The following is a 17,798-nucleotide window of genomic DNA, read 5'->3' on the forward strand; positions in this document are numbered from 1 at the left end:
TAAAAGTTTATTTTATTTCATTTTGTTTCTACTTATTTATTGTATTAAATTTTATTTTATTTTGTTTTGTTTCTACTTATTTATTTTATTAAAGTTTATTTTATTTTGTTTCTACTTATTTATTTTATTAAATTTTAATTTATTTAATTTTGCTTCTACTTATTTATTAAAGTTTATTTTGTTTCTTTCCACTTTTCATGTTTTGAACAGAAAATACTTTGATAATTTAAGTGGCATGAATTTTATATAATTTTAGTTTAAAAAATACTAGAGGTTTATAAAAGTTGTTTAGTTCATTCCTTTTGCTATTAGAGTTTTATAAAAAAAATTAGTTAATTTTCTTTTTGCATGGTATCATCATTTCATCCACATAGCATGTGCAAGAAAGTAGAGAGAGTTACGGCAAAAACTGGATGCACTTCATGTACAAAACGGACAATCTCTTTCGAAGTATCAGGGTTTCATACGAAAACTCATCCGTTACAAAGGGATTTCATTTTTTGAACTTATTTGAACTCCAGAGTTTTTCTGTGTTCAAAATCCACCATTCAAAGCCACATCATCAATTTTCAACCCTTTCTGACTTCATTTTTTATTTTTCATACATTTACTGATTTTTGTGAGCTAAATGACCCTGAAATTGAAAAGCATTTGAAATGAATTCTAAAAAGGTTGAATGTTTGCATGATATCATCATTTCATCCACATAGCATGTGCAAGAAAGTAGGGAGGGTTACGGCAAAAACTGGAAGCACTTCGTGTACAAAATGGACAATCTCTTTCGAAGTATCAGGGTTTCATACGGAAACTCGTCTATTACAAAGGGATTTCAATTTTTAATTTATTTGAACTCCAGAGTTTTTCCGTGTTCAAAATGCACCATTCAAAGCCACATCATTGATTTTCAACCCTTTCTGACTTCATTTGTTTTTTTTCATGCATTTACTGATTTTTGTGAGCTAAATGACCCTGAAATTGAAAAGCATTTGAAATGAATTCTGAAAAGGTTGAAAGTTGCATGATATCATCATTTCATCCACATAGCATGTGCAAGAAATTAGGGAGGGTTACGGCAAAAACTGGATGCACTTCGTGCACGAAACAGGCAATCTCTTTCGAAGTATGAGGGTTTCATACAGAAACTCGTCTCTTACAAAGGGATTTCATTTTTTTGAACTTATTTGAACTCCGGACTTTTTTTGTGTTCAAAATACACCATTCAAAGCCACATCATCAATTTTCAACCCTTTCTGACTTCATTTGTTATTTTTCAAGCATTTACTGATTTTTGTGAGCTAAATGACCTTGAAATTGAGAAGCATTTCAAATGAACTCTGAAAAGGTTGAAAGTTGGCATGGTATCATCATTTCACCCACATAGCATGTGCAAGAAAGTAGAGAGGGTTAAGGCAAAAACTGGATGCGCTTCGTGTACAAAACGGACAACCTCTTTCAAAGTATGAGAGTTTCATACAAAAACTCATCTGTTAGAAAGGGATTTTATTTTTTTGAACTTATTTGAACTCCATATTTTTTTCTTTGTTCAAAATGCACCATTCAAAGCCACATTATCAATTTTCAACCCTTTCTGACTTCATTTGTTATTTTTCATGCCTTTACGATTATTTTGAGCTATAAGACCCTGAAATTGAAAAACATTTCAAATGAACTCTGAAAAGGTTGAAAGTTGGCATGGTATCATCATTTTACCCACATAGCATGTGCAAGAAAGTAGAGAGGGTTACGGCAAAAACTGGATGCACTTCGTGTACAAAACGGACAATCTCTTTCGAAGTATGAGGGTTTCATATGGAAACTCGTCTCTTAGAAAGGGATTTATTTTTTTAACTTGTTTGAAATCCATAGTTTTTCTGTGTTCAAAATGCACCATTCAAAGCCACATCATCAATTTAGTACATATAGCTCTCATTAATAGATAAGTGACCAAATTAATAGAAGTTCATCATCACATTAAAAACAAAGTACATACATACTTCTCATTGAACAACATATAACTCTCCAGAGCATTTAGTTAAACCATACATTGAAACTATGTAAAACCTTTCAATGCAACAACGAATGCGGTCATAATCACAACCAAGGTAAAAATTGATCCAACGGCGTAATGATACCAAGCCTCGGTATGAATGGCATATTTTCTAGTCTTTCTAAATCTTCAACCGCATTGCATCCATCTTGATCTTGTGATCATCGACGACATCCGCAACACGCAACTCCAATATCATCTTCTCATCCTCAATTTTTTTATTTTTTCCTTCAAGTAATTGGTTTCTTCTTCAACTAAATTTGACCTCTCGACAATAGGGTCGGATGGAATTTCCGCTTCAACTACCTCCTACATAAATAAAATCTATGTCACATTGGTCGGCATAGTTGTCAAAAACAATAAATGAAGCAAATAGTTATAAAAAGATAATATATACCACATCTAAATCATAGACAGGACGAGGGCCGACGGGGGTGGATACGAAAAGCATCGCACTATATAATAACAAGCAATAATAAAAGTTAGAAAATTAGACAAGTATCTATCTAAAGTAAGAATTATTTTCTTTCAGAAAGAAGATAAGAACAAGAGGCTCACCACGGTGGTGCTGGCGACGAGATCGGCGCGGGCGATCGACGGCGGTGAAGGCGGGGACGGGACGTGACAGACCGCTAAACCTATGCATATCTCGGGGAAAATGGAGTTTGGAGGTCGAGCTTAGAGAGGATAAAGCTTAACTAGCGTGGGTCGGGCATTTCATCGAACACCTAATGTGCATAGGAGGTGAGTTAGAGCACCCAAATGCCCTCTCCTCGCAGGCCAGAAAAAACAGAGCACTGTGGAGTGCTCTGCTGCGGCGGCGGGATATATATAGGCAACTCATTTGTCCCGGTTCGTGGCTGGAACCGGGACTAAAGCCCAGCCTTCTGTTCTGGTTCGAGCCAAAAACCGGGACCAATGTTTGTGGGCCAGGAGCGAGGCCCATTGGTCCCGGTTTGTGCCTAGAACCGGGACAAATGGGTCCATACGAACTGGGACCAATGCCCACAAGGCCCCGGCCGGCCCCCTGGGCTAAAGAACCAGGACGAATGCCCCCATGGGTCCCGGTTCGTGACTGAACCGGGACTAATGGGCTTGCCCTGCCTGAACCAAAGCCCTGTTTCTACTAGTGATGTATATTCTCCATCACCTAAAATGTCTAGAGATATGCAAACATTTATTCAATAGTATATTGGCATATCTAGATGCCAGGAGATTACTATGTTTTTCATGGCGAATCAAACCTTCATACATCAACTTTTAAGATATCTTAAATATGCAAAACCTCTATAGGCCTTATTGATGACGATTAGGCTATGGGAGCTCTACCAAGCCCAAGACTGCAAACATCAATGCAACTACAAGATTGGAGTAGTCGATCCGAAGACATAAATGAATCCTATGCTGGGATCCCGGACATTAAAGAGCTTCTCGTACAATAGCTAACGTGTTTTCATAAGGAAAAGGTGTACATACTACTTCCCTATAATTCACTGTAAATCTACTAACGCACAATGGCGTTTTATTCATTTTTTATGCATGTATCTCCTTCTGCTCACATCCGTCTGTTCAGATTTACATAGCAAATGTTGGCTCCTCATTGAGAACATTCCTATATTAGGCAATGATTCTTACCTTGATTACGACAGTCAAAAAGGAGTACCTCAATGATATCTCGTCATTTTGGGTAAAGATTTTGTAGCACCTACAAATAAGACATGTGTGGGACACCATTATGAGTTCAAATGCAGAGTGCAACTGAAATTTTGCATGACATGTGGGTACTACATACGCACCAATGTGGACTCCTTTTTCAGTCATGGAATCAACATTGATGTGATATGGTATCACACAAGACTTCCCATTATGATCTGGGTAACAAGATGTATGACTGAAGGTGTACTTTACCTGCATCAAACATATCTTGGTGCACATCACTGACTATGCCATCATCCTATACCAAAGAGTGAATTCTACACCAAACTCCAACTACGAGACAAGGTAGGATTTTTCAAGGGTGGTGTTGGTACCAGCCACACATAGCACCTAGGCGGCTTGAGTTTTGTGTACAAAAAAGTAGGTAGATTTGTTGTTTGTATGGTTCATCTATTGCTGCATGTTTTCTTAATAGACATAACCACATTGTTCGTTGCTTGTGCACTTGTGTTCTTACATACACTTGTGTCAAATTGTTATGTCATTTACATATGGGGATTTTTTTTATTATTGATGTTATTTATGCACATATGAATGTAGTATGCGTAATAACCTGACTTATATGTTGGATATATGAATCCTGAAAGAAAACCATCATGAATTTTGAAACAATTTGGTGACCAGGCAATGTCGGTGTGTTTTCCTAATTCTTGAAATTCTGCCGCGGAAGAATATTATGACCTCACAATAGGTGATTGTTTCTCATTTTGTTATGGTTCCGTCAGTGCTATCTACTTCGTGTACTTTACTTTAAGTTTATAGGCGGGCTTTCCTCATATTTGATCAAATTATTGTTATGTGCATATGAGAATACATGGGCAAGAGGAAAAAACATTTTGAGCCTCCTTTTCTTGGAAAAGCGCAGCTGGTCACACAGGTTTAAAGCAGCCAATCATGCACAAATTATTACAGTTCCCTCTTGCATGAAAGGTTAGAGTTCCCACTATCAAAGAAGCTCATTTTTTACTTACACTAAATGATGCCCTGGAGGTTGTTACGTGAATTGCTTGCAATTAATTATTTGACGAGATTTGTTGTCCAAAATCTGAATATGAGAATGAAGACTAAAAATATATTTATTTATTGTATTTAATGATTATATATCTATTAAATATTTATCGAATTAGTATAAGTAACACATTCTCATGCATATTGATAAAGCGTGATGCGCATGTTTAGAGAGTATGCATCATTTCCCATGAATGTAGAGAAAGTTTGAATAGTGGGGCATGTGTGATGAGGTGGCATGTGTAGTATACTTGATATGTTGACACATCTCTTGCTCAAACCATATATATATATGCACAACATGCTGACATCCGAAATAGAGGAGTGCCTGAACAGAAGAGTTCACACAAATGAATGGAAGTTATCGACAAATAAGAAGTTTCGATCAAGATTTTAATTTTGTTTTGGAAGTTGGGAGTACCCACTCCTCAATTGCTCCCATCTCTCAAAAATACATTTTAATGTTTCAAAAACTTCTGAAAATAATTGTGAATATTCAAAAGTCATGTCTCAACAACCCCTAAACATTTCAAATCTAAGTTCAAAACCACATGGATATACAAAAAATAATTTCTGGATGTGACACTATTCTTGGAGATTTGTCTATTTTTTTCCATGGCGTATTTTGAATTTGGATTTGGATTTTTTTAGAGATTGTAGTCACATGTCTTGTGAACTTTTATAATGTTTTTCGTGACTTTTTGAAACATCTAAATACATTTTTGGAATTTGGGAGCGTTGAAGGAGTGGGAGAACCTGATGTTTTCTCGATCATTGCAAGGACGTCCACCCCACCCCCCCCCCCCCCCCCCCCCCCCCCAGAAAAAACTGACTGACCACTTACCAACTACACCCCTACTGCTTCTGTACCTGTATTATATTTCGCCTTTGTGTGTGTTGAGCACAAGCTAATGGTCATGGTGGGTAGTGACATGATTATGACCAGACACACGATCTGGACAAAGTTCCCTTCTTCGAAATCCCCTGATCCAGGCCAGCAGAATGGACAAGGTGGTGGCAGTCGCAGAGTGTTCCACGTACTACATTCCTATCATTCGGTACGCAAAAATATTTCAATTTCTTGTTGGCGTGTACCATCATGGGATCAAACTTTTTCATGATTTTTATTGGAGTAGTATTCATATATTTCCCGATGTGCATGCAAGGCATCAGACATATTCAAACAAATCTTTGTAATGCAAATGCTGGACTAAGTGCATGTGAATGTATTAGTGATGTGTGATGTATGAGATTATGACTTGTATGGCAGTATGAATGTTATTGGTGAAACTTGGTACGATATTTTACGGAGTGACGACATGCTATATGCATACATCTTTTTTTGACGGCACGCCTATGATTGTGAATTGTTTGCTTTTTGTTTTTATCAAAGGACGTGCCAAAATTTTGTGTGCGAGGCTTCAAGCCAGCTTGTGAGCTTCACAAACTGGTTGGAGGGATTGGGTTCGGCTAGTTCGCCCTCCTAGCCTTGACCCGGGGCCTCGAACCTAGAGCTTTCTGTCCACCCCTCGCACGGCATGACTCATGATGCACGTAAAGTGGTTCGCGAGTGGTAGGAATTTAATCAAACATCTATCGTGCATGGGCCCTTCTCAATTAACAATGTTATTATCATCTATATTGTTTTGCTAGCAATTTTGATTCTAGGTGCAGATGGGAATGCCGCGTATGAGTTTGTCGTTTTCCTGCGTGTACCGTTCTGGTTTTGGGATCCTGCTGCAAAGGTTACTTTGATGAGTGACTATAAAAATTGGGAGTGTCGACATTGTTGGCTCACTTGATCTTAACTGTCCAATAAACTTTCATTTAGAAATAGAGGAATGTCAACAGGATTGTAACAATCTTCTCTGATTAATGCAGTCCTTTCTCCCGCAAAAAAAAAGAAACAGAGGAAAGAATCCTTTGCAGCATGTGCATCCGCATGCACGAACATGCTAACTGATTAGAATTTTCTTATAAAATAAATAAGCTGTCGAAACACTACAAATTTAGTTGCTAGACTAGGGGAAATAAATCAAGTCCGAACAGCTGATAAAGCACTCTAGTGATTGTGCGATCATGCCGACTAATGCATGGCAGACTGTCAGTGCCAACTCCAGTTATATATAAATGTATTGATCCGTCGCACACAACTTGCTGAAACATGTCGAGGGTGTGCACACAATGACACATAAACAGGACATACATCCCGGTGCAGATAGTAGTAAAACACATAGCATGCCCGAAGAAACAATCAAAATGTCAACTTGTCAATTAATCATTGGGTGTGTCTAGGGCACATCTAGATGTGCTCTAATTATTGCACATCTAAGTGAGCGAATCAAGTATAAAGAGAAAAAGAAAAAAGAAAAAGGAAATACCCACACGAATCTCAACGTAAGATCAATGACATAGGACTTAGATGTGCAATACTTATGGTACATCTAGATGTGCTTTAGCAAAACTGTTAATTAATCATTGCGCAACCATGCCGTTGATCTGAAAAAATAGCACATGTCAAAAAAATACGAAGCTGATCGCAACATTTCTTTTCGAGGGATTACCCGGTTCATGATTTGTTCCGCAGAATGAGATGCTGGCACGTCTGGAACCCATTCAGCTATCACACAAGTTGAATGAGTTTAGATGAAATTTACATCTGAATGACAAATACTCCGTCTACTACTTTTATTCAGCTCACCCCACACACTGATAACCTTATGGATAATAAATAGGTTATAGAGCTGAAATGCCTTTAATGTGACCACATCCTTTTGTGGTTTTTAAACCGGGGCGTGATCACAGACAAGCTCGCACATAAGATCTAGCATGAGTAAGTTTTGTGTCTTCTGCCATAATGATGAGTCAACTAAATCCCTTTCAAGTGTGGATGAGTCAACTAAATCCCTTTCAAGTGTTGGTTAGCTTATGAAGTCTGACCCATAATTCATATAGCTTTAAACATCTACCACTCATAGTGTGGGTAACATGTTCGACAACTGGTATGGTTGGGGGATATTGATATGAAGTGTTCATCCTAGCTATATTGTCATGGGGCGGTGGTCTTATGTTGGGCTTTTGGCTTTCAAGAGGAAAGGTCTGCTTCTCTCTTGGCCGTATTCCTGTATTTGCCAAAAGAGTCTTTCTCTTTTTTGTTTTCGTTTGAGACTTGAACATGATGGGTGTGTGCATCTTGCTATACATTGGCTGGGTATTACCTCAACACGGTTCTATCAGTTCGATATAAGCATTTAATGAAATTGCCTTTGTAAAACAAACACGAAAACGCGAGCCGCTAGTTTTCTATCGCTGACACTGACAGGTCTTGCTGCTAGGCGCTCCTCTATATAAGAATGGTTCAGGTCGAAAATGCCTAACGGTGGACGTGCACTATGTGGACCATATCCAGGCCGTCCGTTTTCCACACTGACCAGATTCGCCGCTGTATTCACGGGGCCTGTCCCCTCGTAGACGCTTGCCCCCCATGTATCTCGGCTGCCAGAGATAGTGATGTGGTGACAGAATCTAGGCGTTGTTCCATGTACCGCGGCACACTCGAGGTCTGTTGCTGTGCCAAAAGTATACATGGCAGCCTGGGCACATGTCTCTTCCTCTCACGTGACTCATTACAATAATATCCCGCCACTCACGGCACAGTTATAGCTAGCCCTGGTACATCTTCACGCTATAAACATTAGCGATCAATTTAGCGGTACGTTTTAACCTCGCCCACCAGACATAATATTAATTTTTTTCTTGACGCGAAAATGATATCCAGTCCTACCACGTAATATAATCGGCTGTTTTTCACAGCCAAAAAAACACAATTAGCCAGTCAACAATTTTTTATACACTTTTTAACTACTTTTACCGTCCGCTCTTAACCATTATCCATACGGTTCTGCCATAATAAATATATTGGTAATTCGTTTTTACACAGCTAGCAACCGAAGTAGTTGGTTAGGGTGAACATCTACAGCCCTCGTAATGGGCAAGATGAAACAGCAGCGTGCGGCATTGTTTTTGTCACGTCCCGACGTGCAAAAGGCTGCCTTTCGAGGGCCACCCCCATCAAAGCAATCCCAGTGCTCTAGTCACTTCACGCATTTACCGCATCTACACGCGCATCTCATCTTCTTCAACAATCCTTCTCCCCACCCACCCACCAACCAGAGTCCCAGGAAGAACAAGAAGGCGATCTAGCAGGGAGAACGCCATGGCCGCGCATAGCAGCTCACACATCCGCCAGTTAGCGGTCAGCATTTAGGTTTTTGCCTATCAGCGACTTGTTCAGCACGAAGCCGCCGCCGGAAAAGGTATGAACAGCCTCACGCTTTTCAGTAGCAATTTAGCAGTTCTTCCTAAATCTCACTAGTTTGCCTGCCATTAGGTTCTGTAGTTCATGGTGTTTGTCGGAATGGATAATCATTTTGCTGCGGAGGGATCAGCAAGAGTTATTAATCAAGATACAATGAGCATTGCAGACCATCCATCCTCGAACTCTTGCTCCGTGACCATGTGATGAACCAGCTTATGAAATTCACTTGTGAAATCAGTTTTCTTGCTCCACAAAACCCCCATTGACTCCTTTGCTTTCTTCAGCACATGCCATTTACACCACCTATGCGTTGTATTGGGCATCTCTGTTTCTATAGCCAATTCCATTGACCGCGCCTGGGTTGCAACCAGTTAAGTAAATTAGATCCATTAGGAGCTTACAACATGAAAAGTATTTGTTTAAGAAAAATGAGAGATTCACATCTACGCCTTATCTAGCCGTACCTGTTAATATTGTTTACAGGTGTTTACCCCCGACCATCCTGATGAATTCACGGAAAACCCACTTGAATGTGTCCTCCTTCTCATCCCTCAGCATGACACCTCCGAAAATTATGCTCTGGAAGTGATTGTTCACTCCTACAAACAGACCGAATGGCATGTCATATAGGTTTGTCCTGTATGTGGTATCAAATGTTACAACATCTCCGAAACACCTATACTGGTCCACACTACGCCCGTTAACCCACATAAGTGTCTTAATCCTGCTCTCGTCATCAACCTGGACAGTATAGTTGAATTCTGGATCGTTTGCTTTCATCTCCGCAAGTACGTCCATTGTTTTTCGGGCATCTGAATCAGACTGCTCCTTGTTCAACTTGCAACACAGCGTCTTTAGTGACCGTTTTGTAAATGGCACATTATCAGCTGATCCAAAAAAACTACCAACTATGCTAAAAACCTTTCCAAGACTGACATTGTTCTCTCTAAGCTGCCTAACAAGATCCTTAGTATACCGGTCAATGAGCTTGTGCGACGGCCAATGCATTTTCTCACCACAAGTGCTTGACAAAGAGTGGTTGTGTGCCGCCCGGTGCTCTGAAATATACCATCCATTGTCGTCCGACCGAAGCAGCCTGATCCGGGCAGCACAACCGCACCGTGTTGATCTTGTATTCTCCCTCTCCGGTTTACCCTGCCGATGCACATAACATGATTTGTCAGCCTGTAACATATTCTTGCAGACTTTTTTCCCCAAAAAGTGATGCACAAAAAGAAAAACAAACGCACCGCACATCCACAGACTATCTCCTGCATGCACTTCACCCGCTCCACATTTAGCCTGCTTTTCGAATACCTTATACCAAATCCAAGCTCCCACGAATACAAATTGTAGAACTGATAGGCTTCATCCAATGAATCAAAAGAGGTCCCGACAGCTGGGTTGACAACATTGCCATCTCTTTTCAATATGAAAGCCCTCATGGACAATTCAAGGGCACTTTTCCGGTTAGGGTTGAGCTCGCGCTCAGCGGGGGCCTTTCTGATCCTTACCCTGTTATTTTTGAGAGACAAATTAAATAATTCGCATAGAAAAGAAAACCAATTCCTCTTCCTCAATGCACCAGATTACACGAAACTGTCAATTATTGCCCCCCTGATTTCCAATTTTATACAAAGGCAACCACGACAAAGCAGGACTGCAGATAAAAACAAGAAATGCAAACAAAATCTTTTCCTAGTATAGCACTCAGACACCTCTCGACTTTTTAGTTAAACTAGCTACAAACAGGACAGGATATGCAATTTCAAAGAACAAGAAGACTGTGCAACAGCCCGCACGCAAATAATCCCAGTAATTTTAGAAACCTAATGTAATCAGTCAGACACACAGTGCGGATTTAGTACAGACCTGTACTAAATGACTACATAACATATAGCTAGATGCTAATGAAACCATTTTTTCATATATGACCAGCACACAAAAGAAATCAGTTCTACACGCGATTACCTGCGTGTCCATCTGCTCGTAGCCTCCGAACAAACTTGCAAGAGCGGGTCCTCGCCAAGAAATCCGGCATCTCCGCCACCGCTACGGAGGTCCCCTGCACGGCGAATGTCAGCCTCGGCGACGCTGATAGAAGCCTGGGACTCTATAGGCCGGGCAGCACAAGCATTGCCCGCATGCCCGCGGCTAATCCTGCGCGGAAAAAATCAAATCAAGGAATTTCAGGGACAAACGGCAACCAGATCTAATCCTAACTTCATTTTTTGCGTGAGACAAAAACTAGTAGCTCTGTTAAGTGGCATCTGAATTACCTCTGTTCGGAATCGCCCTCCGTATCCATGGACAGGTCCATGGAGCAGGCTCCAAGGTCTCGATCCAGAGGAGGAAGACGAACTGGAGAAAGGAGCAGCAGGAGGCGTATGGGTCTGTGCCCTGACGGCCAGTGCTTTGAGAAAGGGATAGCTGGCCACGCGATGTGGGCCAACATGCCTTGCGCCTCGACTAGAGACTAGTCACGTGATCTTTGCAACTGTACCAAACCCAGCTGCACCGTGTACCAGCACACGCACTCCGCAAGTCCAGCTCCACAGCAGCGACACATTTGTTCCACACCGATACGCCTATGAACCTAATACCTATTACTAGGGAGCGGACAGGGGGGAGACAGCGAAGTGATGTTTGCCAATCCCCAGGAACGGTTGGACGGCCATGATTAAGTCCACACGAGCCGCCGTCCACCGAAAAGTCGCTTCGTGGTTCAGGTGGCCGTGTAGAGCACACGCCCGTCAGGACAGTCCAATAAACCAGAAGCCCTGGAACGAAGATCGTCCGCATAGAGCTAGCCAACCCTTTTACTACATTCAGCGATCAAGACAATGGACGGCGCCAGCGAGGGACGGGAGCAGCCGATGTTGGAGAAGGAGCTGATCAGCAGCCACAAGGAGCATCACTTCACGGCCGGGGAGGTGGTGCGCGATGTCATCATGGGCGTGTCCGACGGCCTTACCGTGCCCTTCGCCCTCGCCGCAGGGCTCTCAGGTGCGAGCGCGGCATCATCGCTCGTCCTTACCGCCGGGCTTGCCGAGGTCGCAGCAGGGGCCATCTCCATGGGACTCGGGGGGTAATCACTGGTTCTCTTATACTACACCATAATATATCATCCATATCTACCACTAGTTTGCAGCCTGGCCTAGTTACTTCTTACTGACGAGTGACGACCCAAAATTTAAATATCCAATTCTTTAGGAAAAAAACAACAGTCACATCGTCATGATTACGCAGTAGCTAAATATGGAACACATCATTATTGAAACGCTTAGTTTGATCGTAGCCCTTAACTATAACCTACATATAAGAGAAATTTTGAGACACACCCACTAATATGATCCATTAATTCTGTGTGATCTAACAATTCAAACATACTATTACCTACGATTCTACATGTGCATGTGGTTATATTAAAGTAAGCTATTGAAATCATAGATAGCAAGATGTGTAGATTGCATGTGGTTACTATTGACATTACAGATCATGCAAATAAGGAAGAAAATAATATGTATGAAATTTCTGATGATTATAAGCGTTGACAAATACAAGCCTAGTTGAAGTACATGTTGATTATATATACTCATATTTTACTATTCATGTTAGAAAAGTTACACAGATAACAAACAAGAGTTAAGAGGGGTTGTTTTTGGCTTACGGAGCTGCTGGTCCTAATGCTCGTCCATACATTGGCTACATGTGCCTCAGTTTTCTAGTATGCAATGTGATGAGAAAAAACTGAAAAAGATTAATACATTGGAGAAAGTACTAATATGTTCTTACTAGCTAATAACTCCAGTGTATAGTTGTATATAACAATATGTCCTTGCATTGTCAATATTTTAGATAGATATGCTATGCCCACTATGCATTATAAAATACAGATCATATATACAGTTCAAAAGCCACACATGCATTTTCTATCACTCTCAATGTTATGCATTAATACCTTCCGCAACAAAATGCTATATGTGCAAAACTATACAAGTGATGCATATACTATGTAATTTGTTTGTGTGGTATTAGTATTTGGTGTGAAGTCGATAAACATATAGGTTTTCTTCATTAGTATAGTTTGGAATCTGTGGGGTCAAAAAATAACTTGCCATACGTGAAAATTGGGTATAGCCAACCTTTCTCGATGGATGGCTGGGATTAAATACGCATCTTGCCGTCTAGTGGGTAAGTTGTGTCTAGTGGGTAAGTTGAAGCGTCTTAATAGATCTTTACAAATAAAGTAGAACTGATGGAAAACGCAAATAAATGCTTATGACACAAGAGGTAATTAGTAGTCATCGATATATAGGATGGGCTACGGCCATTGCTGATCAGTTTATAGTGAATGTTTGGGGGCGGATTATTGGCTCATAGACTTCTCGCGCACACTTTTCTCGTTCGGGAATTGATAGCTTTTGGTTATGAAATTTTTCATGCTATTTGTAACATGATGGTTCTTTTATCGCATTTGGCGTCAATTTTATTTCTAATCTTTGTAATAATCTAGCCTTGTGTATTATTGGTGCTTAGACCAGGGTTAATAAATTAAGCTTCCATTATCTAAAAAAATCAGTTTAAAGGTTTTGTTGCGGGGGAGTGGGGATGGGGGCAAATATAATCAACCATTTATCTTGCTGCAACCATTTGTGATCCATTGGATTGGGAGGAGAGGTGGCAAGTACAATTACTTCCTCGCCAATTTATCCCAATTTCTAATATATATGCTACACCATATATGCTTCTTGTAAGCACTAAGTACAACTTTAAATTAATACATTCGTAAGTTTGGGCATACCTATTTTGAGACATAAATATTATTATTGCATACACATGGTATTAAGATAATGATCTTTAAGAATGTAAGATGTATGTATTATGATGTATATAGAAGAAGGAATTCAAAAAGCCGCACATGATAGCTTACTCAACCGAGTACAAATTTATGAAATGGTTTTTCTTCTTCTGAAAAACATGCAAATGTCCAAGTCATTTGATGTACTTCAAAAAAATCATTCAGAAATAATTGGTTTGCACCCTTCATAAACATCACATTAGTACTATAATATTTTCTTCTTTTTAGAGCACCAAAATTTTCTCACTGGGGCAGGGGGGCCATCATCTTCGTGTGTAATTTAAAGTCATGCATGATACATGAACATATATATGTCTAATTGCGTTTGAATCGTTTTGACACACCTGGAATATTATAATGTTCGTCGGGGGGGTGGGGGGGGGGGGGCATGCTACCATTTCATCTCTCAGGTACATGGGTATGTTCATTAAGTGGTTAAAACTAAATATATATTTTCCCATATTAGGGGTAGATTGGAGAGCATCTGGAAATGAACCTAGTTCAATTGGATAAGAGAGTTGATGTACAATCTCATTGTTTCGTTCACATCTTGAATGATCACAATTTAGATTTATACATATATTTATATTGTCGGGTTTTCCACTGCATTTTTCCTTGAAGAAGATAGTTGGAGGCCTTCTAGAATGAGATGCGCATTCAAGATTATTGATTTGGCTTAACCTCTCATCATCTATTTGCATCTCTGGGATACATTGTCGTATAGGTACCTGGCGGCTAAGAGCGAAGCAGACCATTATGAACTGGAGTTAAGAAGGGAGCAAGAGGAGATCATCGCGGTCCCTGAAATCGGTAATTTGAGCATGTCTTTTATGATGAAAAAGATTAGACATGTTTTTTCGTAGATTAGTTAGTTCATGGAAAAGTGCATGCACCTACATATGTACATATTTACATGCGCGTAAAAAATTCGAATCATTGGGTTCGGAATTTCCTCATTAAAATTATTAACCATATCCCAGAGGCTGCTGAGATCGGAGAGATCATGTCGTAGTATGGACTCGAACCCCACGAGTATGGCCCTGTGGTGATGGGCCTGCGTAGGAAGCCGCAAGCCTGGCTCGAGTTTATGATGAGGTACATCGTCTTTTTTGACACGACATGCATGATGAGATACGTCTTCCACTCGAAATTAATTGTCTTAATTAAGTTGGTCATAATTATTAAATTCAGGTTTGAGCTGGGACTTGAGAAGCCATACCCTAGAAGAGCCCTGCAGAGCGCTCTTACGATAGCGCTCTCCTACGTTGTCGGCGGGTTGGTCCCACTCATGCCCTACATGCTCATTCCCACTGCTCATGACGCAATGCGCACATCGGTCGTGCTCACACTTGTGGCACTCTTCTTTTTCGGCTATGTCAAGGGCCGCTTCACTGGAAGCCGCCCCCTCTTCAGTGCCCTCCAGACTACTTTTATCGGTGCAGTTGCTTCTGCCGCGGCATATGGAATCGCCAAAGTTGTGCAAGCCTGACGATGTATAGAATTCTCTCTCATCCAAAGTTTCACTAGCATGGAGTGAATGAATTCACAAATAAGCATGAGATAGGGAGTATTTCAGTTATATTCCGTTCATCTTTTTTCCTTTTCTTTGCGTGAATGTGTTTGTGTTTGCTTCTGAACTGTCATGGGTTTGGGTGTCACTTTCGTCGTCCAGCAGTGAATAAGTTAAGGTTGTTGGAATAAGCCACGGCTTGGTGCGGTCAGACTCGTCGGACGCGTCGGGTGCGTGCGGGACGTGCGGGACGCACTGGTGCGGTCAGCCTCGTTGGGCGTGTCGGTGCGCGCGGAACTAGCAGGACGCAGCGGCGGCGTGGCGTATGTGTGTGTATGGGCGGTGTGTGGCCATGTCAGATTCGTAGGTGTGTGTGCGTATGTATGTATCACGTGAGCTAGGTAGATGGGCGTGCATGCATGTATAAGTTGCCGTGTAGTAGCTAGACTGTTTGCAGTCGGTTGCGAGCAGCGCGGTGTGCGCGTCGTGCGCGTGGCCGAGCGGAGCGCTTGCATGCAGCAGCCAGTCGTGCATGCGTGCTTGGCCGAAACGTGGGCGCTGCGTTGCTGCCCAGGCTACAAAGCCGGCTGGGTCGAGAAGTGTTTGTTGCATGGTGGTTAGAGAAAAAGAAAGGGTTCGTGGCCCAGGCGTTGGTCGCCAGTAAACCTTGTGTCCTCTGTGCTTCGTCTACCTCCGTCCAGCTGCATGAGCGAGAGTTAGTCTAGAGTTGTTTTAACAATTGGTATTCAGAGCTTCGGTTCGGGCAATCACCGACGATCATGGCGCTCGTCCCACACGACGGCGGCGCGGGCGGATCGGCAACGATGGCGATGCCGATGCTGACCGCGGACAACTATACGGTCTGGGCCATCAAGGCGCAGGCGATCCTCGACGTCCACACCGTATAGGAGACGGTGGCGCCGGGCGACGCGGCGGTGAACACCAAGAAGGACAAGATGGCGCGCGTGTTGCTCCTCGGTGCGTTGCCGGAGGATGTGCTGCTGTAGGTGTCGACAAAGCTCACCGCCAGGGAGGTATGGGACTCCCTGAAGGTGAGATTCGTCGGCGCTGATCGGGTCCGCGCGGCGAGGTTGGGGACGCTACGCGGCGAATTCGACTGGATGAAGATGGCGGACAGCGAGGAGCTCGATGTGTATGGCGGGAGGCACGCGGCGACGGCGGCGAGGTATGCCAACCTCGGGGAGACGCTGGGCGACGCAGCACTTGTCAAGAAGTTGCTGGATACGGTGCCGGATCGCCTCTTCCCCGTCGTCGCCGGCATCGAGCAGTTCCACGACGTGACGACGATGGCGTTCGACGAAGCGCTCGGGCGGCTGCGTGCGTTCGACGAGCGGGTTCGGCGCCGTGGACAAGACGGCGGCGAGCGTGGGGGTGAGCAGCTGCTCATGACGGCGGCGCAGTGGGCAGCGCGGGAGCGTCGACACGGCGGTGCTCGGGACGACGACGACGGGCGCAGCATGGCGTCGGGGAGCGGCGGCAACAGGCGCAGGCGCTGCTACAAGTGCGGGGAGCACGGGCACTTCCGGCGCGAATGCCCGCAGCTGCGGAAAGGACCGGCGGCGGAGCAGGCTCTCTTGGCCGGTGCCAACGTCGACGACGGACTCCTCTAGGCAGTGGCTTAGGGGGTGTGTGTTGGAATAAGCCATGGCTTGGTGCGGTCGGGCTCGTCGGGGCGCGTCCGATGCGCGCGGAACGTGCTGGACGGACTGGTGCGATCGGGCTCGTCGGTGCGCGCGGGACGAGCGGGACGCAGCGGCGGCGTGGCGTATGTGTGTGTATGGGCGGTGTGTGGCCATGTCAGGTTCGTAGGTGTGTGTGCGTATGTATGTATCACGTGAGCTAGGTAGATGGGCGTGCATGCATGTATAAGTTGCCGTGTAGTAGCTAGACTGTTTGCAGTCGGTTGCGAGCAGCGCGGTGTGCGCGTTGTGCGCGTGGCCGAGCGGAGCGCTTGCATGCAGCAGCCAGTCGTGCATGCGTGCTTGGCCGAAACGTGGGCCTGCGTTGCTGCCCAGGCTACAAAGCCGGCTGGGTTGAGAAGTGTTTGTTGCACGGTGGTTAGAGAAAAAGAAAAGGTTCGTGGCTCAGGCGTTGGTCGCCAGTAAACCTTGTGTCCTCTGTGCTTCGTCTACCTCCGTCTAGCTGCATGAGCGAGAGTTAGTCTAGGGTTGTTCCAACAAAGGCCAAGAAAAATGGCAGAAGAGGAAGACTGTTATATGGTGGCTTGCATAAATTAATCTACTGCCCACCTCCGTCTTGAGTATTTTTACTATAGTCTGGAAGGATTTATGGTGTGTTCATCTGAGCTAAATTTGAG

General features: G+C 43.0%; 1 protein-coding gene, 1 long non-coding RNA gene and 1 pseudogene across 4 annotated transcripts; 2 read left to right on the forward strand and 1 right to left on the reverse strand.

Annotated features, from left to right (window-relative positions):
- The first annotated feature begins 8,886 nt into the window (after positions 1–8,886).
- On the forward strand, positions 8,887–9,411 carry LOC123148663 (uncharacterized). Its single transcript, XR_006474046.1, has 2 exons — positions 8,887–9,087; positions 9,162–9,411. It is a non-coding gene; the product is annotated as an uncharacterized lncRNA (long non-coding RNA).
- Positions 9,042–11,544, reverse strand: LOC123148661 (protein FAR1-RELATED SEQUENCE 5). 3 transcript variants are annotated; one of them, XM_044568149.1, is made up of 6 exons: positions 11,369–11,544; positions 11,061–11,249; positions 10,340–10,604; positions 10,106–10,244; positions 9,554–9,688; positions 9,084–9,445 (listed from the first exon to the last, which is right to left on the reverse strand). In XM_044568149.1, exons 1-5 carry the CDS (start codon positions 11,542–11,544, stop codon positions 9,567–9,569), a joined length of 891 nt encoding a protein of 296 aa, XP_044424084.1. In that variant the 3' UTR covers positions 9,084–9,445; positions 9,554–9,566. The 3 variants fall into 3 exon arrangements, with proteins under 3 accessions (XP_044424082.1, XP_044424084.1, XP_044424083.1); XM_044568147.1 differs by having other exon boundaries at positions 9,042–9,445; positions 9,554–10,244; XM_044568148.1 differs by having other exon boundaries at positions 9,554–10,244; positions 11,061–11,243.
- Positions 11,545–11,615: 71 nt separating this feature from the next.
- On the forward strand, positions 11,616–15,529 carry LOC123148662 (vacuolar iron transporter 1-like; annotated as a pseudogene).
- Positions 15,530–17,798: the final 2,269 nt, after the last annotated feature.

Source organism: Triticum aestivum, chromosome 7A (genome assembly GCF_018294505.1).
Source record: "Triticum aestivum cultivar Chinese Spring chromosome 7A, IWGSC CS RefSeq v2.1, whole genome shotgun sequence".
NCBI classification, from domain to species: domain Eukaryota; kingdom Viridiplantae; phylum Streptophyta; class Magnoliopsida; order Poales; family Poaceae; genus Triticum; species Triticum aestivum.

Coding starts and splice junctions, on each gene's coding strand:
- LOC123148661 (XM_044568147.1), bottom strand. CDS start 11,544: ATGTTGGCCCACATCGCGTGGCCAGCTATCCCTTTCTCAAAGCACTGG. Junction 10,605..11,060: donor ACGAGCAGATGGACACGCAG/GTAATCGCGTGT, acceptor CAAAAATAACAG/GGTAAGGATCAGAAAGGCCC. Junction 10,245..10,339: donor AGATAGTCTGTGGATGTGCG/GTGCGTTTGTTT, acceptor GTGCATCGGCAG/GGTAAACCGGAGAGGGAGAA.